At 34.3% G+C, this 18,268-nt stretch overlaps 2 protein-coding genes across 2 annotated transcripts; one reads left to right on the top strand and one right to left on the bottom strand.

The window, feature by feature from the left end:
- Positions 1-2,079: 2,079 nt before the first annotated feature.
- On the top strand, positions 2,080-9,711 carry neil3 (nei-like DNA glycosylase 3). Its single transcript, XM_073820464.1, has 10 exons — positions 2,080-2,184; positions 2,271-2,380; positions 4,111-4,242; positions 4,568-4,781; positions 4,920-4,994; positions 5,072-5,238; positions 7,744-7,913; positions 8,004-8,403; positions 9,230-9,386; positions 9,490-9,711. The coding sequence occupies exons 1-10, from the start codon at positions 2,080-2,082 to the stop codon at positions 9,670-9,672; spliced, it is 1,713 nt and encodes a 570-aa protein (XP_073676565.1). The 3' UTR covers positions 9,673-9,711.
- Positions 9,712-9,801: 90 nt separating this feature from the next.
- On the bottom strand, positions 9,802-18,100 carry LOC141288340 (N(4)-(beta-N-acetylglucosaminyl)-L-asparaginase-like). The gene is made up of 9 exons (XM_073820465.1): positions 17,923-18,100; positions 17,690-17,843; positions 15,259-15,371; positions 14,656-14,768; positions 13,816-13,927; positions 11,658-11,733; positions 11,359-11,466; positions 10,162-10,295; positions 9,802-10,047 (listed from the first exon to the last, which is right to left on the bottom strand). The coding sequence occupies exons 1-9, from the start codon at positions 18,023-18,025 to the stop codon at positions 9,947-9,949; spliced, it is 1,014 nt and encodes a 337-aa protein (XP_073676566.1). The 5' UTR covers positions 18,026-18,100; the 3' UTR covers positions 9,802-9,946.
- Between the last annotated feature and the right edge of the window lie 168 nt (positions 18,101-18,268).

Genomic DNA, 18,268 nt, shown 5'->3' with positions numbered 1-18,268 from the left:
TGTGTGGTTTCAAAACTGTTTGTTGTGTTTTCACGGAATGAAAAAAAGACAGCTCTTTTCAACACATTATAGTGACTACATCTGTCAGTCTCCACCAGTCAAGTCTGTGGAAGTAGTCCCTAGCCTAGAGTATGAACGAGTACTGTTTTTTATTTTTACAATTTTTTAAATGTAATTTATTTTTGTGATTGGAAAGCAAAAATTTGCAGCAGCTGTTCCTGTCATTTTTTTAATTTATACACTACCAGTCAAAAGTTTTTGAACAGTAAGATTTTTCATGTTTTTTTGAATCTCTTCTGCTCATCAAGCCTGCATTTATTTGATCCAAAGTACAGCAAAAACAGTTCTGAAATATTTTTACTATTTAAAATAACTGTTCTATTTAAATATATTTTAAAATTTAATTTATTCCTGTTATTTCAAAGCTGAATTTTATCATCATTACTCCATTCACATGATCCTTCAGAAATCATTCTTAAATTCTGTTTTGCTGCTCAAAAACACTTATTATGTTGAAAACAGCTAAGTAGAATTTTTACAGGTTTCTTTGATGAATAGAAAGTTTAGAAGAACAGCATTTATCTGAAATAAAAATCATCTTCTAACATTATAAATGTCTTTTTCATCACTTTTCATCAGTTTAAAGCATTCTTTTGAATGGTATAGTGAATAATAATGTTACAAAAGCTTTTTATTTCAGATAAATGCTGATTTTTTTAAATCTTTTTATTCATCAAAGAATCCTGAAAAAAATGACTAAATATTGATAATAATAATGATAATAATAATAAATGAAGAAAATGTTTCTTGAACATCATATTTAAATGATTTCTGAAGAATCATGTGACTGGAGTAATGATGGTAAAAATGCAGCTTTAAAATCACAGGAATAAATTACATTTTAAAATATATTCAAATAGAAAGCAGTTACTTTAAATAGTAAAAATATTTCACAATATTACAGTTTTTGCTGTATTTTGGATCAAATAAATAGAGCCTTGGTAAGCAGAAAAGCCTTAAAAATATTCAAAATCTTACTGTTCAAAAACGTTTGACTGGTAGTGTATATCCTCATATTTTATTTCATTTGAAACAGGAAGATTTTGTAACACTATAAATGTCTTTACTGTAGCTTTTGATCAATTTAATTGCATCCCTGCTGAATAAAACAATTAATTTTTGCTCTAATTAACTTTTGAACAGTAGTGTATATTAAAATTAGGCTTAATATAAATACCTGCATTAGGTGAAAAACAAAAATAAATGTGATTTGTTTGATTTAGGCTACAATATGTGTCTTTTTCACTGCTATGTAACAGGATAATTCCATTTGCATGGCCACAGATCTGATGTACTTTATACCTTTATACCAGGACTCTGAAGGGCCTTCTCGCTGGGGCCAGTAACTGGTGTTTTCACCTGCACACACAGCCAGTAAACATTACGACAGTAATTCAATAAAATACAAAATACTGAACTCCTTTTCATGTTTATTTTATCCAAACGAATACAAAAAGTTGTGCAGCACCTAAAGAAGTAAAGTACTTCCAGATTCATGCATCTATTTACTGAGCATATTTTTCACTGAGTAAATTTATTAAAGACATGATGAGAAAGGTTCTAAGGATAGAGGGGCCTGTGTAGAAATATTTTAGAGTCAGCCACTTTATTGAGTGAAGATAGCCTGTATTTATTAAGCATAAAGTCGTTACTCAATGCAATCCTATATGTCTTGCCCTGAGAAATATATTTTATTCTCACGAATGTCCTTAAATTATAAATTCATAATCAAAAAAATGTTTTTAAATAAATTGATTAAATGGATTAGAGAGATAACTTACTTTCGTTGCAAAGAGTATCAGAAGTTACTGTTAAAAAGGTTATATCCTTGCATGCAGCGAAGTACAGACAAGTTTTATCAACTTTGTTTTTACGCCATGACGATTTCCGACTCATCGACGCATGCGCAGATTTGAATCCTCTGGCGGGTCTTTCTGCTCCATATTCGCGTACAACATTAGCCGTCTACTTCAGATTTGTTTGTAGTTTGCTTATACGGACTATTAAACATAAGGTGCAATGGTCGAGGGTCCGGGATGCACTTTAAATGGAGAGAAGATTCGTGCAAGAGTTCGAAAAGGACAGAAAGTTGTAGACGTACGAGGAAATGAAACCAATAAATCAGTAAGTGCGTGATATATCAGACGATATAGCCGTCTTACGTAAATGACATGCATATGAATATTTATTCGTCTTATTTCTTTTTTCAGTCAGATAACAGTACCAGGAGCTCCTTCCAGTGCTTTATGGGCTGTGAGTTTACGGGGGTGGAGACACTGGGGAAAGAGCTCTTCATGTATTTTGGCTTCAGAGCTCTGAGGTTTGTTGGAAGAAAAAAATACAAATCAATTAAATAAGGGTAACGATTAATACATGCGATTTTTGCTTTCTGTTTTAAATGAGCATTTTATGTAGTGATTTGTGAGTAGTTGTGGACTAAATGTAAGTTTCTTTACAATGAAGGCAGATTGAAATGGTCTGGCTTGCTTCCCAGAGCCCTGTTTAGAATTGAAAAGAAACTAATTCATGAAATTATGTTCTGATTTATGATTACATTACAGTACTGAATGTATTTATGGACATCTTAAAGGGCAACTGACAGTATAGGAAAGAAGTCAATTTAGTGTTAAATAGATGTTATTTAGATTTGTAAGGTTGCAAATGTAAAATATTTACACATTATTTAACATAATTAATTGCAGAGTGTGTTTTTTTTTTTTGCCACGTCATCAATCGGCCATATTATGTAATGTAAACAATGCTACTGAACCGAACAAAACTTGCATATTTTGCTGATTGTTGCTCCTAAAAATGGTCAATTATTGTCATGTTTTGGGCTGTATTAATCGGTCAGACCAGGAAAAACATTTGGAGTACTATAGACAGCCAAAAGTTATAACAAATCAAGGAGAAGAGTGCAAAAACTGTCCAAAAAACAAAAGGTGTTTTTGGGTGGCCAAACTAAATCAGGATTTCCAGGGCAAGAATCTTGACTAACTTCATGTTTGTTTTTATCATTTCCGGTCAGGTAGGTGAAATATTGGGCTAATATCTTAATTAATACTGTACGTATCTATTAACTTTAGTTTGTCAGAATATTGCGCCCTTTCCTGCTTACTAAATCATTCTCCATGTGATTTAGCAACATTTTTTAGAGTAGACAGCATAAATTAGCAGAACAACTATTTAGTAGTACATTAATCGTGCAATAAATGCTGTTGTTTACATCTGAGTATCACCAATATGCCCACGCATTTAGGTAACTGACCAAATCGTGACATAAGTGCAAACCCTCTGTTTTTTAGTTGTGCTTTAAAATATTTCAATGGCTAGATGTTGTTTCTATGTGGTTGCTGGAGGAGTTTGCTTTCTATTAAACCAGCAGGATTAGCATCAGTCTGTCCTTTGAGAGAAGCCGTCTGCGTGATTGATGAAGTAGCAAATGTTACTACCTATTACCTTCTTTATATGAGGCTCAAAGTGGTCTTTAAATCTTAAGTCTTTTAAAAACTTGACATACAAATGAAAATCCAGTACAAATATCTCTGGAAATCCTTATCAAGTAATCACAAATGTGACCCTGGGCTGGACCACAAAACCAGTTGTAAGAAGCACAGGTATATTTGTAGCAATAGCCAACAATACATTGTATGAGTCAAAAGTATTGATTTTTCCTTTGTGCCAATTGCCAAAAATCTTTAGCATATTAAGTAAAGATCATGTTCTATGAAGAAATTTTGTAAATTTCCTACCGTAAATATATCAAAACTTAATTTTTAATTAGTAATATGCATTGCTAAGAGCTTTATTTTAAAATCTTTAAAAGCGATTTTCAAATAGTATCTCAGCCAAATATTGTCCTATCCTAACAAACCATACATCAATGGAGAGCTTATTTATTTAGCTTTTATTTATAAATTGACGCTTGTGACCGGTTTTGTGTTCCAGGGTCACAAATGACAAGGAAACATCATGCAAAGGTCATAGAAATGAATTGGTATAATAATAGAGAAGTCATTTTAACTGCACTTTAAATGTGTTTTGATTTAGATTGCACTTTGGCATGAATGGTTCCTTGAGGATAAACCCCCTGGAGAAAGACTTGAAAGGAAAACCCCCAACGCTGGTTATTCAGCTTACCAATGATTCTGTCTGTTTCTATGACACAACTGTAGAAATCAGGTAACACTTCTTCTTCTCATAGCTTGGATTGTAGTTATATATAACTTCCATTTCATTCCTAAGTATGCTAGGACAAGTATTATATTTAATCCTGGATTAGATTGCATCTTCATCGAAAGTCTTTCATAGTCAAGCACTTTATCCGAACGTACATCTGCGAGGTCAGCTCATCAAATGCAGGTCTTAAGTAGGCAACTTCCTTGTCGCTATGCTGGATTAAATTCCAGACTATCAACTCCAGACAGCCTGACTCTTTTCATTTTTACACTGAGCCTTCAAAGATTCTGACACCTCGGGGAATAATAATTCTGTTTGCTTCCCCTAGACTCTCAGAGGACTGTGAGCAGAGAGTAAGAGCCATGGAGACTCTCGATATCTGTTCGCCCAAGTTTAGTTTCTCTCAGGCGGTGGAAGCTGTAAAGAGGGAGAGGGAGAGAATGCTCTGTGATGTTCTGTTGGATCAGGCTGTCTTACCTGGTGTAGGAAACATAATTAAAAACGAAGCGCTCTTCGACAGTGGCCTTAACCCGGCTGTCAAGGTACAATTTGCTTTGTGCAGTACCAACACAAAAAAGTCAATATCGCTGTCGCATGGTACAGTTGAATGGATGTTTTACACCTTGTTTAAAATATGTGTAGAGTGTTATTTTTCAATTAATTCTTCTGTGCTTTTAAAGGTCAGGCAGTTGACAAGTGAACAAGTTCACCATCTTGTCAAGATGACACGAGATTTCACACTCCTATTTTATAAGGTATTCCAGACAATTTGTGATTTTACCTTTTCGATCATATCTGCATTCAATTTTTATTTCTCTGCTTTTCAAAACAGTGTAGAAAGAATGGATCCCCACTCTACAAGCATTACAAGGTGTATAAACGTCCAAACTGTGGCCAGTGCAGTGGAACTGTCACCGTCTGTCGACTAGGAGACAACGGTAGAATGACATACTACTGTCAGCGCTGTCAAACAGGTGATCCAAGTGAAGTGAACATCAGGTGAGCTGCACCTCCTCTCGTAGCTACCTATTCATATACAGGCCATTTTACAGAATTGGTGCAAACTGCTGTCCCACAACCAAAAAACACATTTAAAAAACCTTTAAGAATTCAAACCTAAGATGTTTACATAGATCCTTCTATTATCTATTGAAACCCACAATAATAATATTTTAAATATCAGTAATCTTAATATAAAAAAATCATCATTTATTGGGTACTTTCAGTTTGGAGGAGGCTAAATTTCAAGTAATGAAACAATATTTATATATTTTTTGCATTTTATTTAATTTAAAAAAAGTTTAAAAATACATTTATTTTATTAAACTTTATGTAAAAAAAAAAAAAAACGTGTTCCGCATTTTCATGTCACTACCAAAACTGTGTATGGTTTAGTTCAGGGATCCTCAAATCTGGCCCACGAGATCCATTTTCCTGCAGAGTTTAGCTCTATCCCTAGTCAAACACACCTGAGCATGCTCATCAAGGTCTTCAGGATCATTAGAGAATCACAGGTAGGTGAGTTTGATTAGGGTTGGAGCTAAACTCTGGCCCTCCAGGGTAAGATTTGATGAACCCTGGTTTAGTTCATTGGCTAAGACTGATTTTAACCACACCGCTACATTTATAATCAGGAAATATGTCACTCTCTCTCATAGCTACACAGATAGTAGATAGGTCCCATCATTTTGAGGTAAATGTGTTTGAAAGTCTGAAACTTGTCTCTGTGTAACTTTAAGGAATGTCACTACAAAACACCTTTTTATGCAAATTAACCACACTTTTTTGGGTGTTATTCCATAAGATGTAGTTTTTATATGGTTGAGCTAGGTTTAAAAGTATCTAAAATTGTCACTACCGTAACAGTCATGACCAGAACATTTGGTGAAGCTTTGGTTGTGACAGTTTTTTTGGGTGTTATTTCATAAAATGTAGTTTTTATGTGTGTAGAACTGTTCAGAACTGTGCTAGCTAGTGATGTGCTGATTAGCATTGTTGAGCTAAGCTCAAAAGTATATAAAATGGCCACAACCATAACAGTTATGACCGAAACATGTAATCATTGTTACAGTAGTGACAAAAGGGAACACATAATCCATTTATTTCGGGGAAATAAACTAAATTTTACTACAGTTGTGCAATTTTTTTATGTAATTATGTTTTAGTATACAAGTTAAAATTCTGTATTATGATGTGGTCGCTACCAAAACATTACTGTCACTACTGAAAATGTGCATTCACCAGTGTTGGGGGTACTGCATTACAAGTAATGCAAGATTATTTTTTCAAGTAACACATTACTTTTTAATTTACAAGAAAATATCTGAGCTACTTTTTCAAATAAGTAATGCCAGTTACTTTTTTCTCCCATTTATTGATTGAAAGCTCTCTTGCCCCCATGTTAAGAGAAATCAGGAGTAAGATGTTACTTTAATTCTAGAATAAATGTGAACATGCATTAATGTATCTCACTCACCAAAAAAAACCCCACTAATTTCACTAATAGTGAAATGCAACTCAGAATATATAATGCAAACCTGCAATAATTAAATGTTATATAATACAAATATCCTCTGTGTATTTAATCCCATTTTATTAACCAGTGCTGCTGAGCTTCGATGATCCAATTCAACCATACTAATATGCAAAAATTACTCAAGATAAACTAACATTTGTTGAACTTTCTTCTTCTGTATTATTACATCTACTGTATAGATGTAAATTTAATTTCCCTTCAGCCTGAGGCTTTTGGTGTGAAAGGGGTTTTACATTTGCCAAAAATAGAACTTTTTATATAAAAACAAACAAGCAAGCCATGCCTAGATTTAAAAGGTAACGCAAAAGTAACGTAACACATTACTTTGCATTAAAAGTAACTAACACAATTAGTTACTTTTTTTTTAAGTGAGTAAGGCAATATTGTAATGCATTACTCTTAAATATAACTTTTTCCAACACTGGCAGTCATGACCAAAACATGGGATGTTTTGTCAAAAATAACATTGAATTATCAACTAAGATGTTATGATAGTGTTTGGTTCAATGTATATTCAAACTAATGAATCCTTAACTTTGAAATCAGTATGATCGACTTTTTGCCTTTTACAAAGAAAAATTGGATTCAAAATACAACAAATCTCACACTTGAAATATTGTTAAAATTGTAGTCGTTATTGATTTACCTCTAAACTTTTTTCATTGAATAGCAAAAAATATATTTACATGTGTAGATGTGAACAAAATGTAGGTCAATATAACCTTGCTTTTTAGGGTTTCGATAGTGAGAAATTTAGGAAAAACAATCCAAAACTTCCTGAAAACACAATATGAGAATTAACTGCACAATTACTAGACATGTGTCCCTTTAGTAATAAAAAATGTGCATGCATACAAAATGTGTAAATATTCAAGATGTTTCCAACTTTGAACCAATTCTGTAGAATGGCCCATACTCAAATTTACACATATGAATCTAATCCAGTTGCTGACTTTTCAATTTGACAGCAAACTTCCAACTCGTAATAGTCTGATTGGATGGGTTTATCAAGGAGAAATGAGCAGTAATGATCATGTGGCAAAACAAGAGGAGGAAGAGTGGGCATGTTCCCTTTGCACTCTAATCAACCGACCAGTTAACAAGTATTGTGATGCTTGCATGAGCCCTAGACCAGAAGGTAAGTTTCAGACACACTGCATTACGTATTAATGCAGAAAGTAGACATTTTCAAATGTAGTACATACCTAACTAAACCTTTTTTTTCCAGTACCTAAAGAGCCCACAAAGCTGGAACATTCACCTTTGAGTCGAGACCTGATCCGCTACCCCTGCAACAGTTTTAGCAAACCCCTGCAGGAAATAAAGATGAATCGTAAGGCTGCATTTGGGACCACCACTCTAGTCCTAACCAGCCTCAGTGCAAAACCTGACTCTCCTTCAAGTCCCGCCATTAACCAGGCACACACACTGGAGACAATGAGGGGTCTGAGCACGCACAGGAACTGGCAGTGGAAGAGTCCCAGTAATGGCGTGAGTGGGATGCAATTCAAAGGCAATGAGCCCTATAAGAGAGAATCTCCAGCAGAAAACAGTCAGCCTAACAAGAGAATGAAAACCACGAATGGAGCACTTTCTGGAGGAAGCATGCAGCACGTTGTATCCTCAAGGTGAGTACAGGTAGTGTTTTGCTTATGGCGAGATGTATTGGTGAAACACGGATGGTTTTATTGCATGTTATTTTTTATTTAATACTGACCTGAATAGACATTTACATATAGTCCACAAGGGAAAATAATAGGCCCTGTTCGAAAGTACAAAAGTATACAGTTGATTCTTTATACTGTGTTGTTACCTGAATGACCCACAGCTGTTTTTTTTTGTTTAGTGATAGATGTTTATGAGTCCCTTGTTTGTCCTGAACAGTTAAATTGCCCACTGTTCTTCAAAACCTTTCAGGTCCCACAAATTCTCTTTTTCATTTTTGTGTATTGGAACCCTTTCCAACAATGACTGTATGATTTTGAAAGCCATCTTCTCTACACTGAGGACAACTGAGGGACTCATATGCAACTATTGAAGAAGGTTCAAATGCTCACTGATGCTTCAGAAGGTAAAACGATGCATTAAGAGCCATTTTATTCAGTACTGCCCTTCAGAAGCTACTTGCATGTTTCCCAGAAAACAAAATAATATTTAGCATGATCTTCAAACCCCCTTCCCTCCCTCCCTCCCTCCCTCCCTCCCTTAATGCATTGTTTCTATCTGAAGCATCAATGAGTGTTTGTTTGAACCTTCTGTAATAGTTGCATATGAGTCCCTCAGTTGTCCTCAGTGTGAAAAGATGGATCTCAAAATAATAAAGTCTTTGTTGGAAAGGGTTCAAATACATAAAAAAAATGCTGAAAAACCAAGAATCTTATTTTGTGATCAGCAAATGAAAAAACAATAAATATAACTGATTTTGAATAACAGAATCTTCTCTCATCTCTATAGCACACAGAGAAATAACACACCCCTACCCACAACCCCCTGTTGCAAAAGTCATCAACGACCATGCACCCTGAGGGTGGTCACTAAGGAAGGAGAAAACAAAGGCAGGCAGTTCTACACCTGCTCCGTGCCCCGAGAGACTCAATGTAACTTCTTTGAGGTAAGCAAGTATGAATTTAAACCATTTAGAAATAAATTAAAAGTTTGAAACTTAAAATAGAATTGATGGTTTGTTGACATATCAACTCTGATTCTTTCAACAGTGGGCAGACCTGCATTTTCCCATGTGTCATCATGGCAAACGGACTCTGATGAAGACTGTTCTAAAACTGGGACCAAATAATGGCCGCAACTTCTACACATGCCCAGTTAAAATGGGCAAGCAATGTAATTTCTTCCAGTGGGCTGAGAACGGCCCTGGCATCTCCATTCTGCCTGGCTGCTGAATGCTTTTGAAGCAATTTTTGCTTTTTAAATGTTGAGATGATGGAAATGTGTGCTTTATTATGGTAAATCTTTAATGTTTGTATTGAAATAAAGCATTTTCAATTTCCATCTTTTTTTGTTTCAGTAGAAACATGTAAATATTTTAAAAGTTTATTTAAAAAAAAAAAAAAAAGTAGTGCAAAGTAAACACTGATCACAAGGCATATGCCAATCAATCACCAATTAACAAAATAAAAATAAAAATCTGTAAACATCATACTAAATGCTTGTAATTCAAATGCAGTCCACCTTCTGCAACTGAGATTGGTTTGTCTGTGGGTTAGCCACCATAAAGGAGAACTGGCTGAACTCAAGACGCTTGTTACAAGCAGCACCTATGGACAAAAGAAGGGTTTTGACAAGAAATTCCATTATGATTGTTATTCATACTCAGTACACAAAATGTTACAAATAACACCTTATATCATGATATATTAGCATTTTCTCACCGTATCCACCAGTAGTATTGGCACAAACGATTGCTCCAAAAAAATCAGGGTAGTACTTCTTAATTCTGGAGATGGCTATCTCACAGGCAACAGTGGGTTGGGCTCCATTTCTCATTAATTCAACAGCTAGAAAACTTTGAGGGGGGAAATAAGCCTTCAATTAGAAGTTTCAGAAGAATAACACTTTTTATTTATCAAGGCAGTACATGCAGATGTAGTCAAAAGTTTACATACACCTTGCAGAATCTGCAAAATGTTAATTATTTTTCCAAAATAAGAGAGATCACACAAAATGCATGTTCTTTTTTTTTATTTACTACTGACCTGAATAAAAGCTGACAATGAAGCTGACTTTGACTTTGAATAAAATATTTCACATAAAAGATTTTAACATATAGCCCACAAGAGAAAATATAAAATTTCGCACAATTAAAAAAAAAAAAAAACCCATTTAAAAGTTTATATAAACTTGATTCTTAATACTGTGTTGTTACCTGAATGATCCACAGCTGTGTGTTTTTTGTTTAGTGATAGTTGTTCATGAGTCCCTTGTTTATTACAGAAGATTCAAAGTCTCATTGATGCTTCAGAAGGATCAGGGTAAATTTAACTTATTTTGTCTTCTGGGAAACATGCAAGCATCTAGTGTAGCTTCTGAAGGGCAGTACTAAGTGAAAAAAATATGATATTTAGGCAAAATAAGAAAAATGTAAAAATCTTCATTCTGTTCAAAAGTCTTCACTCCCTGGCTCTTAATGTATCGTGTTTCATCAGTGTGCATTTGAACCTTCTGTAATAGTTGCATATGAGTCCCTCAGTTGTCCTTAGTGTGAAAATCATACAGTCATTGTTGGAAAGGTTTCATAAACACAAAAATGCTGAAAAACCAAAGAATTTGTGGGACCTGAAGGAGTTTTCTGAAGAACAGCAAGCCATTTATCTGTTTCAGGACAAACAGGGAACTCATGAACTACTATCACAAAAAAAAAAGAACTTTTGAACGAACAATTATTTTCTTCTGTGAACTATATGCAAACGTCTTTTATGTGAAATATCTTAATCAGGTCAGTATTAAATTAAAAAAATAACATGGGTTTTGTATGATCCCTCTTATTTTGGTAAAATAATTACAATTTCTTCAAGGTATATGTAAACTTTTGACTTCAACTGTATAAAGCGATCTCTCAAGGTAATTACCTAGGCAGGAAACGCATCATGATGTCTCCATCGCCTGTGGCGGCAGCTCCCCCCGCTGTGCTGTCGGCATAAGCCCCGGCTCCAGCAACTGGCGAATCACCTACACGTCTGCAGATCAGCATGAGTTTACTTTACTAAACCTCTATTGACAGGACCGGAAACCCATTTCTGTCAGTAAAGCTAAATCTCACTGAACAAGGTTCTTGAGGTTCTGTGTTTCTTCTAGTTTTACACACTCATGCATTCTGGCTTCAACAGGACAGTTGAGACATACTATACTGACAGGCTGTCATACTCACCCTGGTATCTTATGTGTTGCTCCATTAGTGGACGTTGCAGCAGCCACCTGTCCGTTCTTACCAATCGCAACCATTCCTAATGAGAATTTACGGTAAGAATGTAACTCGAAGATCATGTGCATTAATGAATCGAATCAAGCAATGATTTTCAAACATGTCCTCAAGGCATTCGGCCCATTTATCATGCTTCCTTTTCATGATGCAAATGAAAACTAATGAGTTTGGTACTCTTGAGGACAAGTCCATGGTTGCAAATACTTTTGCACTTAATTTTTTTATTTTTCTGTCTAAAGACTAGTGCTGTCAAACTAAGCAATTAATTTTTCCAGCTTAATGGCGTTTAAAAGTATTTAACGCAGGGGCGGGGCTATGATTTGGCCACCCTACTTAAAACTGCTGCCTCTGTCTTTTGTTTCTTGACAAGAAGTCTGTTTATTCAGTCGCAGAACGTCTTTATGACCACATCTAATGAGAGACTTTTCAGACGCGCACTTAGTGCCAGACGCTAGTCAAATAAGCATGGGAAAGGTACACGTGAAGAGCAAGCGTCAGTAGAACAACAGTGAACTGTGGTCAGATGAGATGTTGTCAGGCCATATGTCAGTAGAAATAATTTACCTGTCCTTTCAGCTGTTATACTGTACACACGTTTCAATTGCACACACAAATGCGTTGGCTTGCACTGTAGCCTGTATCATTTCATATTAAAGCACAAAATGAGCACAAGTATGCGTGTCTGATCCACATCACGTTCAGCAGCGGCAGCTCTTAAAGTAATAGCAGCCAAATAACCTAATAACCCAGCTGCTGTGTTATTGATCTATTAATCAAAGAACAAAAGAAAAAAAGTGAATCAATAACTGTTGTAGCTTTAAGGATTCACCTATATCTAATTTAGTATTTAGTGTTTGATAACTTAATCAATTTCTGTATATTTCCTACTTGCTGAAGGGCACAGGTAAAAAGGTGTTTTGCGAAAGTATTCATATACATTTTTTTTTTGTTGCTGCCCTATGTTAAACTGCTTTAAATTATTGAAAACAGGTTTTAACATCTTTGCAAATTTATTAAAAATGAAAAACTTAAATGATTCCATTGCATAAGTATTCATTGCATACATATCTGGGACAGTTTAAATTTAGCTCAGGAGCATTCATATTGCTTGTAAATGTTATTAAACTTTGAGTCGAGTTAATCTGTGGCAAATTCAACTGAATTTATTAATAATTAATAAAATGTCTAACAGCTGAAAATGCATATCAAAGCAAAAACCAAGCCCTGAAGTCAAAAAACCGCCTGTAGAGCTCAGAAACAGGACTGCATCAAGCCACAGATCTGGGGAAGAGTTCAGAAAAAATTCTACTGCATTGAAGGTTCGCAGAAGCATGTAGTCTTTCTGGAGAAACCTGGAGATGTGCATCTGCCCCCATTCAAGCTGACAGAGCTTGAGAGGTGAAGAGGTTAGGAGAAGAATGTCAGATAATTGATAAATTACAAGCTTTGTATGAGCTTGTACAAATGTACAAAGCTTTTCGCACCATACCCAAAAAGACTTGAGGCTGTAAAGGTGCTTCAGCTAAGTACTGATTTAGGGGTATGAATACTCATGCAATGTACTTATTTCAGTTTTTTTTTTTTTTTTTTAATAAATTTAAGTAGTGACAATTCTGTTTTTGCTTTGTCATAATGGTGTATGGAGTGTAGACTGATGTGGAAAAAAATAATTTAAAGCAGTTTAACAAAAGACCAACATAAAACAAAAAAGAGGGGTATGAATACTTTTGCAAAACACTATGTGAAGATTGTTTTAAGTTCACAGAAACTGAAGTTATTTTTTAAAGTCTAATAAAAGTTATAATTGATAGCTCTCAATTATACTGTAATGTTGAATGGCTATAGTCAGTGGTTAAATTTTAGGAAAAAAACAATTTCCTACAGACATATCTTTGTTGTTTCTACATAATTTGAAGATTGAAAGTAAAATTATTGCAATATAAAGTTATATTTAAAAACGAATGTTTTTATGTGGGATTAATTTGAGAAAACAATGTGTGATGAATTTTTTCACTGTTTAGTTAATTGTTTGACAGCACTGATCATTTTTTGTGTCATTTCAAAAAAATGTCGTGACTTGCAATAAATAAGAATCAACAGTTACCTATTGTGTCGTGAGAACTGGGGTCAAAATTTCCCTTTGGATGTTTTGGCCTCCGCAGCTTAGCTTCGGGCTTGTATGGCCCACATGATGTGGAAGGGTCTGGAAAAACATTCTGCAAAATAAAAAGACAAAATAAATAAACAAGTGATTATACTTTCAATTACGCTTTGATCTGCCATACAGAACAAAGTTGTTTTTTTATGACTTTAAAGCTTAAAATTGGAATTACATAGCAAGGCTATCTATTTTTTATGTTGCTCTTTGTTTTGCTTTATCCACCTTAAAGTTTTCTGGGGAAAGACTGATTTTTGAAGTTTTGATTAACTTGGCCAACAATCCTTACAGTTTAATCTTAGTATGGAAACAAAAAACAAAATAAATAATGTATTCAGAGCATTGTTTCAGATATTTCCATAGGGCTTTGATTGTGCCAATAGCAGAATGTTGGTATCAACCATTGTATTCTTCATAAATCTCACTATGCATTATTCATTGTTTCACTGTGCATATTTTCTTGTCAGTGATTACACTGATATCCTTCCAAAACTTCTTAGCAAAGTCTGCACGAATTGAGGTAAACACGACTGTCGGCTTCTCACTGTACACTTTATAAGATTCGTAATGCACAAAGAATTTTGATTCTAACGTAACACTGACACTTTATTTTATTTATTTATATTTTAAAAAATCTTTCAAAGGCGTTTGGTACATTTGAAGTATATAGAAACGGTTTATCTGCCACAGATCATCTTCTAAACCCATGTTTGAAGTTGCCAGAGGTGCTTAGGAACTTAAAAGGTAAACCCTGGACACCAAGGTTCCTGGTTTTTGGGGACTTACCTTTCTATAGTTGGGTTGACAATTCTGCTGCAACCACTGGGAGAAAATAGCTATTGATTTGTTAGTTGACAAGTCCTCAGACATGAAGCCCATGTTTTGAGCAAAGATTGTGGCTGCATGAAGACAGAAAAAAAAAGTGTTTTTCTTAATTTCTACTAAACTTCATATAGCAAGGGAGATTTGAACAAACGGAATCATATAGTAGAGCTGATTTGAAATAACATTAGATACAGAAAAAAATGGAGTAGCGGGAGAATAGCTTTTTTATTGAAATGTAGATGTTAAGCAGCCATGCATAGAAAAAGAATGCTGTTTTATTACTCTATAATTCCTTTTAATTAAGAGAGCAGATGGAATTGAAAGAACAGTACAGCATTATAAATGGAATTACAGAATGTAAAGTGTGTATACTTTAAGCTGAAATAAAATCTGTTCAGAGAAATAAATAGTTGAAGAGGCCTTTTTATATTTCAAATCACTCCATCTGTGATCATTTTTCTCTAATCTGTACTGTAAGCAACAACCGAACCTCTTGACCACTGAGTTGCAGCCACGTGATTGGTTGATTAGACATGAAGTGACCATTAAGTGTACAATTCCTACCTGATTCGCCCACTATAAAGGTGTGCTCTGTGTATTCCATCACCGCTCGGGCAACACCCACAGCATTTTTGACCCTGTGTAGATCTGCCACTGCCCCTACTTCCATTGTGTCTCTAACAGGAACGCAAGCAAAAACACAGCTGATATTTAGCATGTTGGTTTTATAGGGAACAGATAAGTCTTTTATAATATGAGATGGAAAAATATGGAGGAATAAATAAAATGTGCCTCATTTAATTTTGAGGCTTTTGCCCTTCCTTGACCTTAAATAGAATTATCACTCAAATCAATTATCTATTGTTATAAAGCCTTATGTTAGGCCTTACTACTGTAAACAAGAAATCACTTAGTTAATATTCTAAATAATATCTGCACAAGGTTTTTGTCCACAGTAAAACTTTATATGATTCTCATTTATTTTTTGCAGCCACAATATTTTAGGTATTCTTCAACACAGATGTAAGCCTATGGGTGTGACTTGAGTGAGTTCATTAGTCTCTATAGGGAAATAACAAGAAGAATAACAATGTGCAGTAAACAGTAAAACTGTTTGCACTACAAACCAGTGTGTTCATAATAACAGGTTAAAATAATATGATAAGACACTCTTACGGGAAAGATAAGGTGGATAGACTAGAAGCCAAACTGTATAATCAGTTGCAGATTCTGGCATGATATTTTCAATATATAGTTACAGTGACATAATGGGCATTGTTATTTTAGCATCACTGAGATTTGAATGCAGTTTTTGTAGAATTATCAATTCTGAAAATTTTGAGTTTTATTGAGGGGAAACTCTTAGTTAATAGTGAATATGTGCTCTCTAAAGTCTTACTGTCTTTGTTGTTTGTCTATATAGATTATATTATTTTGTTATTTATTTTTTATTTATTTCAGTTTCAGTTATTTTAGTACAACAAGTTAAATTAAATAGTTAAAACCGTTCAAAAGTTCTTTTATGTTTTAGTTTTTATTTCAGTTAACATTATTTTATTTCAAGTAACAAAAATGATGTTTTAGAAAAGTGAAGACACAAAACGTCTAGGTTACGTAGGTAACCCTCGTTCCCTGAAGGAGGGAACGGAGACGTTACATGGGAACTCGCTTTGAGAGACCGATCATCTCTGAGCCTTATATAAAAAAGGCCAATTACAAATTGGCCTTTTTTATATAAGGCTCAGAGATGATCGGTCTCTCAAAGCGAGTTCCCATGTAACGTCGGAGTGACTCGACTGAGGGGGAAAGTAAGGTTTTAGTTAAACTAAACGGTAACAACCCAAACAGTTATATTTTGGTTTACTTATTTGCGTATACTTAACTTCATATTAGTGAAATTATTGTTCTGCTTAAGTTGTCACATTGTGTGTTTTGTTATTTAAACATTTCTTTTAATAAAAACGCAATATTTAAATTGTGTTAATCTATACTAAATTACATTATTTTGTAGTGCAATACACTAACAGTCAAAGTTTTTGAACACTAAGATTTATTTTTTATTTTTTTATTCTCTGCTCACCAAGCCTGCATTAAATATTTAAACCAAAATACAGCAAAAGCAGTAATATTGTGAAATAGTTTTACTATTTAAAAATAAATACTATTTAAAAATAACTGCTTTGATTTTGAATTTATTTTAAAATGCTACATTTTCAGCATAATTTATTATTATAATTATGATCAAGAATGCTTTAAATTAAATTTATGATAAAGACATTTATAATGTTACAAAAGATTTCTCTTTTAGATAAATGCTGTTCCTCTGAACTGGCTATTCATCAAAGAAACCTAAAAAAATTCTACTTAGCTGTTTTTATCATCATCATAATAATAATAATAATAATAATAATAATACATGTTTTTTGAGCAGCAAATCAGAAAATTGGAATGATTTCTGAAGGATCATGGAGTAATGATAAAAAATCAGCAATTAAATCACCAGAACTGATTACATTTTAAAATTATTCAAATAGAAAAAATCTATTCAAATAGAGTTATTTTAAACAGAAAGAATATTTCAAACTTTTAATGTTTTGCTGTACTTTGGATCAAATAAACGCAGACTTGGTGAGCAGCAGAGACTTAAAAAAACATTAAAAAACTTACTGTTCAAAAACTTTTGACTGGTAATGTATATTAAAGTAGTACAACTGGACTTTTGCTATATTTTGGATTAAAGAAATGCAGGCTGGTGAGCAGTAGAGACTTTTTAAAAAACATTAACAATCTTATCTGTTTAAAAACTTTGGACTGGTAGTGTATATTAACGTAGTACAACTGTACAACCGGACTTTTGACCTGTATAAATGAAATACCTTTACGTAATCATGAATATTATATTGTATTAGTTTTTTGTTTGTTTTTGATAATGATTGAATAACAGTTTTGGGTGAATGACTGGCTAAGCACACTGATACATAGTATGCCTACCTACCCATTCATGATCATCGCGTCCAGGGTCGTCTCTCCGCGCTCATCTGGACTCCCGCCGAACCCGACACTGCCATCACACTGTTCGAGCTCACATTGCGCGCAGCCCTTCTCCACCGCATCCAGAACCGAGCCGCCCTCCTGCAGCGTACTCCAGGCTACAGAGAGAAACCACAGAAGTTTAAAGTAGTCATTCCTCAGAGCTCATACACGGCGCGGTAATGGTTAATGTGTCACCTGCGTTAGCTGCATTCTCAAAATGCCAAGTGTTGATCACTAAGGGCAGCGCAGCTTGATTAAGAGGGAACAAACAAATAATTACAAATACTCTTTGAATCATATTAAAACTCTAAGGACATTTGCTTCAGGGTGTATTATCGTTATCAGAACATCCTAATAATCACGCGCTGTCCCATAAAACTACTTACATCCGTGTTTTGTCACGTGATGGTTATGTTAATGAATATTTAAAGGGACCGCGTAGTCGCAAATACGGTTATGTGAAAACAAATGCGTTTGAATTCGATCTGACTTTTCATTTTTATGTCTTACGGGTTGAGTTTTTTCAAAACGAAAACATGTG

Source organism: Garra rufa, chromosome 16 (assembly GCF_049309525.1).
Source record: "Garra rufa chromosome 16, GarRuf1.0, whole genome shotgun sequence".
NCBI lineage: Eukaryota > Metazoa > Chordata > Actinopteri > Cypriniformes > Cyprinidae > Garra > Garra rufa.
The sequence above is the reverse complement of the archived record's forward strand: the minus strand, read 5'-3'. Positions and strand labels throughout refer to the sequence as shown.